At 30.1% G+C, this 18,391-nt stretch overlaps 1 protein-coding gene across 1 annotated transcript; it reads right to left on the bottom strand.

The window, feature by feature from the left end:
- Positions 1–3,324: 3,324 nt before the first annotated feature.
- LOC145612314 (alcohol-forming fatty acyl-CoA reductase-like) lies at positions 3,325–13,566 on the bottom strand. Its single transcript, XM_081667683.1, has 10 exons — positions 13,449–13,566; positions 13,097–13,200; positions 12,792–12,991; positions 8,906–9,006; positions 7,836–8,028; positions 6,711–6,872; positions 6,414–6,495; positions 4,459–4,725; positions 3,857–3,987; positions 3,325–3,615 (listed from the first exon to the last, which is right to left on the bottom strand). The coding sequence occupies exons 1-10, from the start codon at positions 13,525–13,527 to the stop codon at positions 3,465–3,467; spliced, it is 1,470 nt and encodes a 489-aa protein (XP_081523809.1). The 5' UTR covers positions 13,528–13,566; the 3' UTR covers positions 3,325–3,464.
- Between the last annotated feature and the right edge of the window lie 4,825 nt (positions 13,567–18,391).

The raw sequence follows: 18,391 nt of genomic DNA, 5'->3' as shown, positions 1-18,391 counted from the left end.
GTTTGATTCATTACCTCATAGGGTGATTAATTGCTCATAATTGGTGTAGGATGTCTGTTGATTATGTGAACTGCAGTGAGCATGCAATCTCCCCACAGCTGCATTGGCAAGTTTGCTTGGAACCTTAGAGCTCTTCTCATCTGAAGTATATCTGTGCTTCCTTTCCACTCTACTTGCTAAGGAGTATCCACACATGAAGGTTGGTGAATTATTCCTAGACTGTCAAAGAAGGGTCTGCATTTCTTATCATCAAACTCTAGAGCATTGTCAGATCTTATGATTTTCACACTCTTCCCATATTGATTTTTTCCCATGTTCACAAAGATCTTAATAGCTTCATATGCTTTAGATTTCTGACTCAGCAAATGGACCCATGTCATTCTTAAATAATCATCCATGAATGTCAAGAAACACTTCTGATTATTTTTTCTAGTTGCCACTCTATGAGGCCCCCAAATATCAATTTGAATCAGTTTAAAGATTTCTAAGGCTCTAGAGCTGCTTTTCTCATAATCTAATTTGGTCATCTTAGCTTGAGGACATATGAGACTCACATTATTACTATCATCCTTGAACTTATCAAGACCAAGGTTGTCCATTTTCTCCTTTGTGGCATGATCCAATCTATAGTGCCATAGACTACTCTTAGGCATCTTGATCATTCATGTTACAGTTGCTGGTGCACTATTCCACAAGTCACACTATTACTCTCTCTTATTTTCGGTTCATTCATTCCAAGCACAACTTTCTTCTCCTTTATCTTCTTGACAACTCTCTTCATGGGTTCATTCAAGAGATGGTACAAACCATTCTTTGCTATACCTATTCCTTTCACGCTTCCATCTTCAGCATCTTCTATCACACGGTGTGTAGGGTAGAAATATAGCTTGACCATCATCTACAGTAAGTTTCTGCACAGACACACATGTTGTGCTTGAAACTTGGTATGTACAATACTTTCTTTAGTCTCACACCATTCTCAAGGTAAATTGACTGTACCACTATGAGAAATTACAATATTCTGTCCTGTAGGATGATTTATCTTGCACTCATTTTTCATCTTGGTTGCATTGCTTAATCCTTCACAACTTCCTGTCATGTGATTTGAGGCGCCAGAGTCAATTATCCAGTCAGAACTACTGGTATCTGTATAATAGCAGCACACCATTCTTGCATAACTCATATTAGCATCATCATCTTTTTCAGCATCATTCCTGGACTGAGAGGATGTTAAAAGATGTTTTAGTATTTCCTCTAGTTGTGGAGGTGTGATCTGTCCAGATCCTTGGCTATTGTTACTCTGAACATTAGCTGCCATTCTTCCACCTCTTCCTCCTCTTCCACCTCTATTCCACCTTCCACCTCTTCCACCTCTATTAGTGTAAGTGTTAGTGTAGGTTTTGGTGGTGTTGTTATTCGCAGGTGCTTATTCATTTCTTGCTTTCTCTTCCTTATTTCCTTTTCCAATGCTAGGAGGGAAACCTATCACATACTAGCATTCTTTACGTAACCTACTTTTTCACAATGAGTGCAACTTCTTAAATTTCCACCATTTCCTTTGCTATACATCGCAGAAGATTCTCCTTCTTCCTTTACATGTTTTAGTAGGTCTCTTTGTGATTCCTCTTGCTGAATTGCACTACACGCTTCTTCAGTTGTGGGAAGAGGAGACTACATAAGCAACTTGCTTCTTTGAGCACTATATATGTCATCCAAACCATTCAAAATTTGGAACAATCTTTGTTCCTCTTGTTGAACGTGAGAGCTTTAGTAAAGGCACTAAATCTTCAGTCAAAATGGTTATAGGGGGGTAATCATCCAGAGCTTCTAGTTCATCCCATATTGCTCTCATATCTAGATAAAAGTATGAAACAAATCTTCCTTCCTGCTTTGTTTCATAGGTTTCCTTGTGCAACCTATATTTTCTAGACTCATTTGTCATAGAAAATCTCTTTTCAAACTGCTTCTAGATTTAAGCAGTAGTTTTCATGAACATTCCTGGCATCTTAATCGAGTCGGATACATTTGAGATTATCCATGAGATTACCATGTTATTACATGTATCCCAAGCTTCTTGCTTTACAACATTAGCATCATCTCTATTGACAGTACTTGTCATCACAAAACCTAGCTTTCGTTTGGAAGCAAGAGCTATCTCAAATGACCTTTTCCATGATCTATAGTTGCTAGGACCTTCAAGTATTTGTACACTCACAAAATTACTGCCTTTTGAAGGGTGTAAATACAGAGGACTAGCTAGTAGGTTCTATTTTTGTTCCCATTAATAAAGATTCAATCTTTAACAAAGAAAGACTATATTTTTCAGATTTATAACTATCTGTCTAGACTTTACTTTCAGCTCACGATTTATGCATATAGCTAGATTAATATAGAATGACAAAATTCACCAAACTGAAGAAAGATGACTAACATGGCTCTGATACCATGAAAACAGTCTAGCTAAAAATGCAGTAAGAATATTGCAGAAAATGTTGCAGCAAGAGGTCATCTTTCGTTTCTTTGTGACTGTTTGTTTTGCTGCTCAAATGACGGCTCTCTAAGCCTTTTATATGAGGATGCACACATCAAACTTTGTGCTATCTCATTTAACCTAGGACACCTCATACAAACAGGAAGTTTCTCAGAAAAAGGAAAAAAGCTACCTAACCACATCACATGATCCTAGGAAGGGAATATTTACTGCTCTGCTTGCTGCTTTATTCAACTCATAGTTTCATCATTCTTAACATACCATACCTCCCATATGTCTAATTCCAAGTTGTACAGATGAGTTATGAGTATGTATATAACTTCCACACTGTTGGAAAAGCGAGCAAATAACGACAGTTTTTCACCGATGGCTAATAAAATCATCGCAAATTCTGGAATCTACGAAAGGACGTCGTAATATTACAAGGTTTTTAGAGCTGTCACAAATCTACAACAATTAAAGGCAACAAAACCATCGTAGGTATAAGATTTGATTATAAAAAAGATGTCGAATCAAATAAATTTTTCTTTTTTTAAAAAAAATAGCAACGATAGAAGTTGTAATTTCTCCATTTTGCTAATTTCATGTTAGCCAAACAGCAAGGATATGATCCAAGTATTTACAAGAAATTTTAATTGCATATGTCAAATAAGTGCAACCAAACAAGCACATATTGCAGTTCCAATTCGTCTTTAGAATTAGGTTTGAATTTCAGTGGTATGACAATAAACACGATACTTGTTTTTATTTGCATATATTGAAATTATACATACACTCCAATTAAAAATATATATATATATAGAGATATACTCTTTTATTAAAAGCATACGACAACTACATACAATAAAAATAATAATTAATCAAATATATATCTAAGACTTTAGAAATTAATAATTATGTAGTGAGTTTGTTCAATTCAAACGACCCGAGAACAAGAAGAGGGCCATTCAAATGAAACACGTACCCCGTACTACTAGAATAGGCTCTTAACAATTGATGGAAGGTGGATATTGAAGAAATAATCTTTCCAATCAATGCTTAAAGGATCAAAGTTGAAAGCATCTTCGTCTAAACCATTTTCACGGGCAGTAATTAGCAACTTTTCTGTATTTGTATCTGCAAAACTACAAACCACAAAACTCTTATTTGGTTATTTAGGGGATTTATAGTCATTATCTCTACAAAACTAGAAAGGATATCTAATAGAGCAAAGGAAAACATTATGTTTTTCTCCAGTTTTTAAAATCTTTCTACTTTTAACTTTACTTTTAATGTGCTTAAAAGTAAATCTATACAAGTTTTACCGGTCTTTTGTAACATGTACGTAACAGATAATAATATATATTGAGCAATTGTTGAACTTACATGCCCTTGAAGAATACGTAAGGTTTGTATAATTCTACGAGTCTTGTGATTATTTTCAGCTTTCTGTCGAAGTTAAGCAAATTACATCGAAAGGTACTACCACCCATTCCACGACTATGCAAAGCTAAAGCCTATAAAAACATATCAAACACTTTGTTAAGCATAAAATAAGAGCTGCATATACCAAGCAAGAAAAGTAAAGATTTAGAATACATAATCATGAATTATATCTAATCTTCGTGTATTTTTATCATCATACCGGAGTACCATTTTAGGAAAAACTATTAATGCTTATATACTGTTGAAGAATAAAACTCTCAAGTGTCACCACATGTATGTGTCCCACATTGGTTAAAGAAGAGAGAATTAAACACTTTATAAGGCTAAGGGGCTACTCCTCCTATTGCCATATGGTTTTGGGATGGAACCTTCTTTGGACTTGTGAAGTGGACTCTCTCTCTTGGTTTGCGGGTGCGGCCCAGGCCCGCGTTTAATATATACAACCTTTAGCATTATCATAATTAACTATGGAGTTATAGTGTTATATAATACGGAGTATGTAATTGAACTTTATTTGGATGAATCAGAAATAAGTTACTAACCATTTGTACATAAAGGTGCAATAGCCAGAAAATGATTTCAAATATCATCATGTTACTTAGCACCAGACTTCTTCTAATCTTGACAAGGTTACCTTCACGGTTAGTCCATGGATTTTTAGTGAAGTAATGAAAAAGAATATCATGCACTTCATTAAAAGATATTGGATTCCTATAGGAGCTTCCGACTTGGTATACAATCAAGTTTGATTGATTTATGTGAGTCTTCATCGCCACAATAATTGAGTTTACAAACATATCTGCCGGTATCTGCATACATAATCAGGTAAGGGTGAATTATGTTAGTGAAACATAGCACTTGAAAGTAACCTTTTGTTGTAGACCACATATTGCAGGATGACTTAATTAGTGAATCTGTTCAAAAGTATAACTCCCTTTGTCCAAATTAATTGACACGTTTGACGACTCTAGTTTTTTTTTTTTTTTAGCTATGTATTAATAACAAAATTTAGCATGAAATATTAGATAGGTTTGTATTAATTAATATAAATTTGGAAAAATGGAAAAGAAATATCCAACCTTTGCAAATTTCCCTCCTAAAAATCAAACCTTCATTTTATTTCTCAAAAATGCAACCTTTATACTCCACTTTCTCCAACAAATTTAGGCCCTGTTCTCTACCCCTTAAAAAAATAATATTAAGTAAAAATAATTTCAGTTCAGTAAAAATAAGTTCAGTTCAGTAAAATTAATATCAGTTTAGTAAAAATAATTTCAGTTTAGTAAAAATAAGTTCAGTTCAGTAAAATTCAGTTTTCTTAAAAAAAAATTATAATAGAAAATCAGTAAAAATAATTTAAGTTCAGTAAAAATAATTTAAGTTCAGTAAAAATAATTTCAGATCAGTAAAATTAAGTTCAGTTCAGTAAAAATAAGTTCAGTTCAGTAAAAATAAATTCAGTTTAGCAAAATTAAGGTGAATAAAACAGGGTCTTATTACCTGTTGATGACGGGTTTTTGTAAGTTATATGTCACGTGTCTGCTATTAATAGGTTTATTATTTATTTAATTATTAAAGAACAAAAGTAATTAAAAGAAAAAGAAAAAAAACAAAAAATTCATAAAACTAGCCCAACCCTCCTTCCCTTCCCTGACCACCCCATCCCCACCGCCCACCAGAACCCAGCAACCCCAGCCACCAACACACACACTCAGCCACCAACAAAAACGCCTAGCCACCAACTCCAAACCCAAACCCCGCAAACCACCCAGCCTCGCAACTCCAAACCGCCCAGCTACAGCCCCTACTCAACCCCCCAAAAACGCACAACCACCAACTTCGATCCAATCCCAAACCTTGCAAACCGCCAAGCCCCGCATCTCCAAACCAGTCACAGCCCCTGCTCAACCCCTAAAATTGCACAATTATCACCACCCCCTCCATAACCACATCTCATCAACACCAACACATTCACCTCCATAATCAAAATTAGTAATTTATGTTCACCGCCACCTCAACACAAAAGTGATTGAGGTTTTAATTTGGATATGTTGGATCGCGAACCAGCGAGGGTAGAGGATAGAGAGAGGGAGGGTTGTGGTGGTGGGGCGGGTGGTTTCAGTAATTGTGGAGAGAGGAGAGAGAAAGAAGAGGAGTGAGAAGGGAAAATGAGAGATTAAAAAAAATCTTTTAACCTGTTTATTAGGTCATAGGTAAAATGGATCTGTTGAAGAAGGTGGGGTATAAAGGTAGGATTTTAAAGTAATAAAATAAAGGTTAGATTTTTAGGAGAAAAAAGTACAAAGGTTGGATTTTTCTTTTACATTTTTCTTACAAATTTTCATAATACCAATTTTTTTTAATGTTTTTCATTAAAATTTAATAATACATATCTAAGGTCATACCTTACATTGAAATGTGTGTCAATTTTAATTGTATCAACTGTTTGATTGTATAATTAAAGATATCACTATTAGAAGAATAGTAGAAGACTAACCAAATCCAAGACTGAGCTGCCATCGCCGGAGAACAAACCAAGATATCCTTTTCCATACATAACGGCAATACTATCAATAGTCCTGCTAGGCCATTATATCAATTAATTAGCTGGAATGGTAAGTTCGTCTATCTACTACATCAATCGAAATTAAATCTTTAGTACTTCCTCCATTTCGTATTATTAAACATGCATGCATTGTTTTTTATACTATTCGCACATGTTAATAAAATGTTAATAATATCATAATTAGTAGTCACGTTGATGATCTACTTATATTAGAAATCTAATACATACCTGCAACCTTCAACCCAACCGGGAAACGGTTCTTTCAATGTACTACACACAATAGTAGGCCTCATGATAAGCACAGGTATATTGCCTCTAAGCTTTTCGACAAGCATCTCTCCCATTGCTTTAGTAAAAACGTAAGCATTTGGCCACCCATACAACTTTGCCCTATTGATTAGATTATGTAGTAGTGTATCAACATTAAGCTAAAGTAAAAATTAAATTTAGTAAAAAAAAATTCATTTCAATAAAAATAATTTCAATTTAGTGCCTCACATGAATCTCATCGACTACCCTGGAATGAGTAAGCTATTTCAGTTAAATAAAAATAATTTTAGTTAATTAAAAATCAGTAATTGTAAGGAAGTAATAACATATAATATGAGACAGTAAATAAGTTCATTTCAGTAGAATATTTTTAGTTCAGTATAATCAATTCCAGATCTAGAAAAAATAATTTAAGTTCATTAAAAGTAATTTTACCTCGGTAAAAATAAATTTCAGTCCAACAAAAATAAGGTGAAATGAATAGGGCCTAAGTTTCATTTTTGAGTTTGTATAATCAACAAAATGTATAAATTCCGTATCTAAATTAATTAGTAAACCAAACACTATATATGGAAATTTGGGTATTAGTAAAATTAAAGAATACGTAAAATAATAATAAAAAAGAGAGTAATTTTGTTTAGTATACGAAAATCCAAAGAAAATAATTAATAATAATAAAATTTTTAAAATACAATATGATTTATTTAGCTAAATCTAATCCTATTCTCTCCACCTAAAATAAAAATCAGTAAAAATTACTTCTTCTTTTTTTAATTCAAAATCAGTAAAAATAACTTTAGTTTAGTAAAAATACGTCTAACTAAGCAAAATTAATTTCTATTCATTAAAACTAAATTTCAATTGGTAAACAAGTTTAAAGAATAAATATGTAGAAAATCATTAATTAATTTCAATTCATTGAAAATTACTTAAGTTCAGCAAAATAATTTCAGTTCATTAAAAATAAATTATATTTATCAAAAATAAGGTGAAGAGAACATGACGACCTTATATTTAAATTTTAGGTACAAGTATAAATTTTGACACATATATTTTGACAAATTAAATTTTAATAATTCATACCTTTGACTACCCAAATCCTTCATAGTTTGTCTGATAAGCTTTTCAGGAACATCATTGGCTTTAAGATTGCTTAAAGTGTCCGCAACAATCTTCTTCTCATTATCAATGTCCAAACCAACCACACCATTTAAAGCTTCACCCATGACAATTGCTTTTTCCGATATTATACCTGTTTTCTCTCCACATACATATGCTGAGACATAAAATTATTTAGTGTATTTTTCTTAATCTTTACTGGTTAAACATAATTGATTGAATGTATAAAACAAACCGATCTCAAAATTCCTATAACCAAGCTAGCTAGACTTTTGATCGATTAAAGTGGTTGTATCTATCATGGTATCAAAAAAATGTAATAAAAATATCACGAGTTTAAGGGCCTGTTCATATTTACTTAGGGTCTGTTCACATTTACTTAATTTCAGTTCAGTTCAGTTCAGTTCAACTCCAATCAGTTCAGTTTAGTTCAGTTCAGCTCCAATTAGTTCAGTTCAATTCAGTTCAGTTCAGTTCAGCTCTTAATTTCCCTCTCTCATAAAATATTCATTTCAGCTCAATTCAGTTCAGTTCAGTTCAGTTCAGCTCCAATCAGTTCAGTTCAGTTCAGTTCAGTTTTGTTCAATAAATGTGAACAGACCCATAATTTCAGCTCCAATCAGTTCAGCTCCAATCAGTTCAGTTCAGTTCAGTTCAGCTTCAATCAGTTCAGTTCAGTTCAGCTCTTAATTTCCTCTCACATAAAATATCAATTTCAGCTCAATTTAGTTCAGTTCAGTTCAGTTCCAATCAGTTCAGTTCAGTTCAGCTCCAATCAGTTCAGTTCAATTCAATTTAGCTCAATTCAGTAAATTTGAACAGGCCCTAAATCTCATCCACCTCTTATTAAATGTTGGCATGAAAACATTTATGCTACATGCATACATCAAATTCAAAGGGTTTCGTGCAAAGAGCATGGTCTAATTACTTGAATATAAATGAATTATTCAAGAGCATTAGATTAGTAGACTTTAATTTTGATTGAGTTAGCCGGTCTTTTACATATAATGAAAAATAGAAGTTTAATTTCTTACCAGTTGATACATGGATAAACAGCTGTATGTTAGCACATGTTTTTGCAAAGTTGACAACATGCTTAGGACCTAGTGTATTCACGCCCAATGCAACGTCGTACCTACACTCATTTAATGCAATAATATGTCATTAGCGTTTATGATTGATAAATTTTTCTGCCTCTAACATTTCAAGCAAGTAATGACTCTAAGTTGTGTATAAATAATCATCTTAATACCCATAGCGAATTACATTGATACTGCTAAATTTAGAGAAAGAGAGAATGGAATGACTTGTATTGCTTCTTTATTATTCATCAATAGGTTGAGTATTTATACAAAACGTACGATCATAAGATAGGAAACATGCAATATTCCTAAAAGATATACTAGTATACTACCATAATCATATATCATAGAAATATCTATTAACTATTACTAAAACAAAACATTGTTGACATCATCTCATTTCAAATCTGTATATGTGTCATTTTCTTATAAATATTTTTCCCGCCTAAAACCATTGATAGATGATGTCATTTTTTTGTAATACTCTTTTTTTTAAAGGATTTTTTTTATTTTTTATTATTTTTTTTTGTGTATGATACTTCATAAACGACAAGCTAAGGGCTTGTTTGGTATCATTTTTTGTTTTCAGTTTCCTGCTTTTTTTCAAAACTAAAAACCAAAAACAGGAAACTAGAAAAAGATGTTTCCACTTTTCTGTTGTCAGTTCTCAAAATTATCATGATTTTAATAAGTCTAAATAATTTTTGATTCATTATGTGACATATAATATATATACTTTTAAAAAACAAAAAACCAAAAAACAGAAAACCACAGCGATGCCAAACGAACCCTAAGTAAATTCTTTCAACAATTTTAATCTAGAAAATCAGAGTAAAGTAAATTGAATATCAACTGTATTCATTTCTTTTGATTTAAAGATCTATCATTCCCTCTCCTCAATTCCATAATACTAATATTCAAACGTTTAGAAATTTCCTGAAATATTCAAATTGTATTCGTTTTTAGAAATCTCCTTCCAATAATGAATTTATGACAAACTTGAAAGATTCATTGTATATACGAGTTCTACGCTATAATATTTTTTGTTAAAACGTGCATCGCACGGGGATAATTTAGTATTCACTAAATAATATCTTAACATAAATAAACCTAAATATATTATTTTCATAATAAGATATATACACAAAATATATCACACATATATTTTCCGATGTCTCACATCTCTAACAGATACCAACAAAATATTTGCGTATGTGTTATTTTTTATTGTTATTTTTGTTTTTTTGGTGAGAAAGTGGGACAAACTCCAATAGTATGTTGATATTAATGAAGAAGTATTTTGATACCATGATAATACCATTTAAACGTAATATATATACCAAATAACATTGTTAGAGTCATTATTAAAGCCTCAGTAATTAGAGCCAGAGAAATAAATCATTTTGATGATTAGACAAGTTATTTGACCCACGAGTGGCAATAAGGTGGTCCATAAAAATGAAATATAACAAGTTATAATTAATAATGTATGAAAAAAGCACGACAGCATCCCAGCTGGCCTTTGCTTAACCTGGTCTTTGTCAACTGCCTCAAACAAATTCACAAGCCATTTATTAATGAACATTGAACAAATTAAAAATTCTATGGGATTATACTAATTTTTTATTGGCAGATTCTTGATTTATTTTTTATTTCAAAATTCTTCGTACATGTTTTATCTTATTTTAAAATTTAATTTTCTATTTTTTTTTATATATTTTAAAGTTAATATATGAATTTTTTTTTTAAATTTCAATTATACGATAAATTGAATTTTGTAAATTAATTAAAAAAAATTATAAAAATTATTTTTAAAATAATTAATGAAACTTTTAAAATTAAATACATGATTTATAATTAATTTTAGATCTGACATTGAAAAATGAATCAAAATCAGCCAATAAAGGATTAGTATAATGAAAGTCATTTTAAGAATGGTTACCATAGAATCATCCCAAATATTATAATGCTACGTTTACAAAACGTAGTAAGATCTTTAAAAATATATTCCTATTAATAATTATTTATAAAAGTATTAAACACATATTTTTCTATTAGACATCCCTCGAAATAAATATATATATATGATTAAAAAAAATACAAGTAACAAATTTCCTATTTAGATTAACTCAAGGTTGACAAACAAGTACAGCAATGCATGCTTCAAGCTTTGAGATTATATAAATTCAAGGAGAAGATTCCAAGCGGGTTACTAAAACAAATTAAAGAACAATCTGATTAATCACCTTATTCATTTTTTTATTTAAAAATAAACTTTTAGAGATTAACTACCAAGTCAACTAAGGGGGTGTTTTATCAAATTAGTAAAGGTAAGGGATTGGAAACAAATTACGGGAGGAAAAGGTAATACATAGTGTTACCCTTACTAATTGTTTGGTATCTTTAAAGAAACGTAAACGATTACAACCAATCCGTTTCCTATTGTTTGCCATAGATAACTTGGAAACAAACAAGAGCACAATGAGCCTAGTTTATGAGCAACAAAAGTTTTCAACTTACTGATCTTCTTGATCAGTGGATAGAATCAAGCATTTCTGAATCTGATCCTATACAATAAGCAATAACATGCTACCAATTATAATTTTGTATAAAAGCAAGAACAAATTTTGTATTATAACATTAAAATTTTACCTAGGCTTTTTATCAAACAGGTTATGAGCACCTTGAAATAATGTCATGAAGCAAAAAGCAGGAGATTCAATTGAGAAAAGTAAAACTCAAATAAAACAGAAATTAGTTTAGAAAACTCAAATAGTAAAATATAACAACTCGAGTAAAATCTGTAGCTTCGATCGATCAAAATTGGGATTTTTTTTTTGGAGATCTGTCGTATGAGAGCTTGAGAGGAGAGAGAAGAGGTAGACTGTAGAGTTGTCTTTTTGGGTTAGAGGAAAGAAACGGGATTTGTTTCCCCATATTTTACACCGGAAACAAAGTGGTGGAATGGGTTAGAGGAGGGAAACGGTTTTTGTTACTTAACTCATTAACCAAACATATTCTAACGGAAACGGTAACACGATTCCGTTTCCAGCCCTATAAAAAACCCATACCAAACACCCCTAAATATATGGTGTTCGTTTTGAATTTTTTTTTTTTTTTTTTTTTTGAAAGACTGTTGGTTTTGAAATATATATGGTGTTGGTTCCTCAAAAAAAATATATACATATATATGGTGTTGGTCTAACAATATTAAAATGAACTATCCTAATTGTGTCAAAAAAAAATCATTAATTAAAATCTATTGTAGCATATTTTTTTTTTTTTTTTTAGGATAATGTTATATGTAGCCCTTAAGGCTATACATAAGCATTAAATATATTTCCTAAAATAGAATTAAGTTGGAAATTTATGACAAAATCACGCGCAAATCGGTGTAATTAATGTTAATTTATCCTCAATATTTTTCTTTTTAGCTTCTTATACATAGCCTTAAGGGCTATGTTTATAATTTTCCTTCTTATTAAAATTACATAAAATTCGTATTACATTATATTTTTGTAAATTGTATTGATTGATAACCATGCAAGATAAAATTAAAATATTATTTCCATAATTTTAAAATTTATTAAAACTCTAAAATCTCATTCTATTTTGTTTCCATTCTTATGATTCTTTATCGAATAAAATATAATGAAACATATCTTATGTGACACCAATAAAGTATCATTTGTTTATAACAATTAACAATATGTGATCTTTAGCATCAACCCTTTGTAATCTGAATGTACGCATAAACTTTGGATGTGCATTTCTTATTTCTTACGGAGTAATTACTAGTAACTAGCTAGCATACAAAGAGTATAATTGTTAGTCTTACCTTTCGTCAAATCTTGTGGTTGCAGCTACGTTAATAACAATATCTATATCGTTGCACATCTCATTTAGCTGATCAGCAGTAAGTCCCAAATTCTCGTCGGAAGTATCACCGGCAATTGCACGTATTTTTTCCGACACGAAATCCTCGAAACTCAATTTCCATTTTTCTCTCACTACTTTGAACAATTCTTTTCCTAACACCTGCATCCACAATAACAACGTTATGAGCTACGTTACATAACTTAGCTTAGCTACTGGCCTATTTATTAGTTTATGTAACTTTGTACGTGATTGGCAAACGAATACCTCATCTTGCAACCGAGTGTTTGCTGCTTGAGCATCAGTAGCCCTTATAAGAAGATATAGTTTGTTCACATTTGGTTGAACCCGAAGTATCTTCTCCAAAAGAACTACATGAATAAATAATCGTACAAACATGTTAGAATTTATAATTGGCTTTGCGAAGGGGCATATATGCTTAGGGGTTTAGTAACCTCAATATATTTCTTTTGTGTGATTAATAAAATTTTGCCTTTTCTAGAAAAAAAAAAAAAAAAAAAAAAACATGTTATAATAATAATAATAATAATAATAATAATAATAATGATAATAACGGGTAACTAGCTATTAAAAGAACGAGAATAAGAAGAACACATACTCTTAGCAATGAAGCCAGTAGTACCAGTAATTAAGATAGTTTTGTTTGCTAAAAACTCAGCTATGCTCTCAAAATCCATGATGATCAAACTAACAAATACTTGTTGGAGAAAATTAAAGCCTAGATTTACAAATGAATTGATAAAATTTGCTCAAATGGCTTAACCTATTTATTAGACAAGCTAAATTGATACGTCTACATCAAAGGTATGGAAAATTATGACTTTGCTTGTTAAGCATGGTCACACTGATAAATTAATTAAAGGCATTTATTTTTTGGTCACAAACTCACAATAAACAATTACAGTATATATCAGTAACGGTGCAATCCCTCATCTGTCTGTTTGTCCTCTGATCCCACCTTTCAACAATAATAACGACAACAAAAAATGCAAAATGAAAAAACAAAAAGACTATTGTATTGTACAAAAGTTAAATGTTGGAGTGAGGGTCTGAGGGATAGCTCAGGTGATTAAAACTCCCATCTCGGTTACAAGTGATCCTGTGATCGACTCAAATCACTCGCCTTTATAGCTCTGAAAAAAAAAGGGTTAAATCTATATTCTATTTGGTTTGATTTGACCAAATTTACTCTATAAAGAAAAAACATATCAAGTGGAGTCTTGTTAGATTCGTAATAATGTGCATTATATTAACATGTAATTTTCCTAATTTTTCATTATGAAATTAAAAATATTTAGCGAGAAAAAATCGCACATAAAATCAATAACTAACATAATACTAAAGACAGTACACCAGGAATGATACATGTCAATTTCTAGTATTGTATTTTCTCGCCAAAACTCCCCCTCCCTTTTTTAATATTTTTTAAAAATGTTTTTCAATGCCATCAACTACCTATTATAAATTATATACATTATTCACCAAATCGTATACTTATGATATTTTTTTATTAACATATTTCCCAAATCTAAATTAAAATATTCTTCATACTAGTAATTCCTAACTATAAATATTACTCCATATATCATCTACAATACTCGTGGATAAAATATATGATTATTATATATCGTGTATAGATTTGGTGAATGCGATGGTTTAAACATACATTAGATTGTAGTTGGTAAAGCAAATCATATGACAAGAAAATTTTAATTTTTTCCCTACGGAGTTAGAAAATAAATTAATCTACATCTCTTGTACACAAACTTTTAAATAAATCGGATGTACAATAAATATCGTACATCCGTTATAAAGTTACCCCTAAAATAAGCAAAAGTTACCCTAATATGGATAAACGTTACCCTAACATAAATAAATGTTACAAAGTATTTATACTTTATTGATAAAAGTTACCCAAAAAATTGTAAAAGTGACCCTAAATTTGATAAAAAGTGACCCTCGATGTACAGTAAATTACTGTATACCGGATGTATACAAAAGTTATTGTCTCTTGTATAGTTTCTTCAAAAAAATATGTGGAGCAATGGAGCATTATTCATTTATTTTTCAATATATTAAAATTTTAAAATAATGCAAATAACATAAAATACTTTTTAAATAACAATTCATTACTTTTGTATCGACCATTAGTAAATTAGCCCTTTATTACTAATTGAATTATCTTTGTTTCTTTCTTAGGGAATTAATAATTTGATTTATAATCCGTGCATCGCACGGGCACTATGCTAGCGATAATCAGATATGAACCTATTTTTTCTGATTTGATTTGATCTGAAATTATTTTTTCTGATCAAATCTGATCTAAACCTTTTTTTTTTTTTTGAAATAAGTAAAAATAAGTTGAACTAAACCATGCCTAAAACTAGAGTCGTCGAAACTTTCACTTTTTTTTAATGTTATGTATGTTTAGGGTAATTTTACCCTGCCACGTGGTCCAATCAGAGGATGACACATGACAGCCCTGGGATGGCCCAAAGTGGACCAATCCTTGCTTGACACGTGGCACTCCAGATAAATGGGGGAAAAGGTAGCCTTCATGGCCCAAATCCCGAGAAAGCCGCAAAGCAGCGCAACCCACCAATGAATAGGGCTTGATGACCTAATCAGGGGCACAAATCCCGAAGACCCTATAAATAGGGAGATTCCCCTCATTTGTAGGGCACGTTTTACCATTTATTACACTGACTCTTTGATAGAGACATCTTGAGCTTGGAATCCGAGCAGATACCCACCTAAATTTCCGCACATTTTTCACTCCCTTCAAGTTACTAACTTGATCGTCGGAGGTGGAGCTCCTACCACCCGAGTCTCCGTTTGTTTTGCAGGTACAGCTCGCACAGGACTAGTCTTTATGCCGTAACTTTCCCGAGGGACAAAAACACCCAAAACAATGTATATCAGACTTTTTTTTAATCTATGGTAAGGACCTAATCTAAAATTTTTGGGTCAAAGTTAACTACAAACCTACAACGGTAAAACTAAATCGATTAGTAAAAGCCAACGCGTGACACAAAATCTAAGAAAATCGGTTACCAACCGGTCAAATCCCTATCAAAGGTGGGATTGTTTCGCAAAGAACTAGTTCAATAATTTATTTACATTTTTCCTAAAAATTTATACTACGTATAAAAATGAATTTTAAAAAATACAACAAATATTGTATAAAATTCAAATGAGATAAGAGTACTAAGTACATCCATTTGTCGGCAATTTCCTCCAAGGCGCATTAACTCCTTAGCAATTGATCAGATCCCCAAGACCAGAATCATAAACAAAGATCACATCTTGTCATCTAAAATGTAACGAGAAATTTTTTACTTATAAAAAAGTTAGTGAACATAGGTACATTACAGAATGAATTAAGATCTTCTGCTAAGTGATTTATAAAGCGTATATAACGGGTAAAAGTATATACATATATATATAGGGGGAGGCTCTCGTGAGAATTTATCTTATATGAGATTTTTTTTTATGTGAGAACACTCTTTATATTCTAAATTTTAACTCCTATGTTCTAAATCTTAAATCTGATGTTCTAAACTTTTCCTTAGGTGTTCTAAATTAAATCAAATGTTCCAATTTTGTAATCACATATTCTAAACCATAAATTAGTTAAGTTTGATATTATAAATTTTAAAAAACTTGTTCCAAAATTTTAACTTGTATGTTCTAAATTTTAAAACGTGTGTTCTAAGATTTTTAATTATATGTTCCAGATTTTAAAGCGTATGTTCTATTTTTTACTTGTATATTCTAAATTTTTTACTCACATGTTCAATATTCTATATCAATTTATTCTAAATTTTTATTCACATGTTCATAATCTTAAATCAGATGATCTTAATTTTACTCATGTTTAAAATTTCATAAAGCAAATTTACTAAATATTTAGTCACTTGTTCTAATTCTTAAATAAGATGTTCTAAACATATTACTCACACTGATGTTCTAAATTATTACTCATATGTTCTAAATTTTAATTTGAGTCACATGTTCTAAATTTTTACTCTTATGTTATAAATTTATACTCACATGTTCTAAATTTAAGATCAGTTCTCATATAAATACAAATTCTCACATATGGGCTTATTCTCACCTGAACCCTCCCATATATATATATATATATTTATATATATATATTTGTATATAAAAAATATATATATATAAATATATATTAAATATATATAAATATATATATATATATATATATTAAATATATATATATATATATAAAATATATATATATATATATATATATATATATATATATATATATATATTTATATATATATATATATTTAATATATATATATATATATGTATAGATATATAGATATATATAGATAGATATATATGTATATATATGTATATATATATATATATATTATATATATCTATATATATACATATATGTACATATATATTATATATACAAATATTATATATATATATCTATATATATACATATATGTACATATATATTATATATACAAATATATGTATATATACATATATATATATATAAAAACATTATCTGCCTGAGTTGATTTTCCTGCTATTTACCTAGAATAGCAGTTTATCATGTATAACTATTTAAAATATAAAACAAAATTACTTTCACAGTAACAATGACAAGAAGAACTAGACAGAGAAAGTTTTTTTTTTTATTTTTTTTTTAAGGTTTTAGGGCTTATTTAGTTCACCTTATTTTTGCTTATCTCAAAATCAGGACTGATCTTATCTAATCTGATTGTCTTATTTGACCAAACATTGACCTTTATTGTATGATAATGTATACAAAAAAAATATATCAAGTGGGGTCTTGTTAGATTCGTAATAATGTGTTTTTTATTAACATATAATTTTCATAATTTTTTCTTTACAAAATTAAAGATATTTAGTGATAAAAAAATGAAAATGAAACGATGATTTGAAATCAACTTATTTTTTCTGATCTGGACTTATTTTTACTGATCTGATGAGATTTGAACTTTTTTTAAAAAAAAAAAAAATAAGAACAAAATAAAAATTAAGTTAAACTAAACAAGTCCTTACTCTTATGCTTATTTGTACTGATCTGATGAGATCTGAACTTTTTTTATAAATAAGTTGAACTAAACAAGTCCTCACTCTTATGCTTATTCTGTTCATCCTTTGTTTTTTTCCTTTTTACACCCTTTTTCTTCTTCCTACATTTTTTTTTTTAAAAAAAGTATTACATAGCTTTTGAGAATTTACATGAGAATGCTGAAAAAAAAGAGAAGTAAATCAACCAACAAGAATAACAAATTATTCAGATTTATTAAGTACCTAATCGGTGAAATATGAATTACTGTTCTTATTAAAAAAAAGAGTAACACCAAAAAAATTGAACGAAGAAAAGGTAAAACATGAGCATAACTAATGTTTTGGTCAAAAAAATTGAATACCAGGTTTGACCTGGGTTCCAATAATAACAGCTAGATTAAAAAGAGGAGAGGGGAAGAGGACACAGGAGATGATGACGCAGAAAACCCCAAG

Source organism: Chenopodium album, chromosome 24 (assembly GCF_948465745.1).
Source record: "Chenopodium album chromosome 24, dcCheAlbu1.1, whole genome shotgun sequence".
NCBI classification, from domain to species: Eukaryota; Viridiplantae; Streptophyta; class Magnoliopsida; order Caryophyllales; family Amaranthaceae; genus Chenopodium; species Chenopodium album.
This window is presented reverse-complemented; position numbering and strand designations above follow the sequence as displayed.

Bases quoted from the DNA above. Each gene is read 5' to 3' on its own strand.
- LOC145612314 (XM_081667683.1), bottom strand. From the start codon at position 13,527: ATGGATTTTGAGAGCATAGCTGAGTTTTTAGCAAACAAAACTATCTTA. The intron at 9,007-12,791 runs GTAAGACTAACA...AAATGAGTGTAG, and splicing joins ACCACAAGATTTGACGAAAG to GTACGACGTTGCATTGGGCG. The intron at 4,726-6,413 runs GTTAGTCTTCTA...TTATGTATGCAG, and splicing joins GCAGCTCAGTCTTGGATTTG to ATACCGGCAGATATGTTTGT.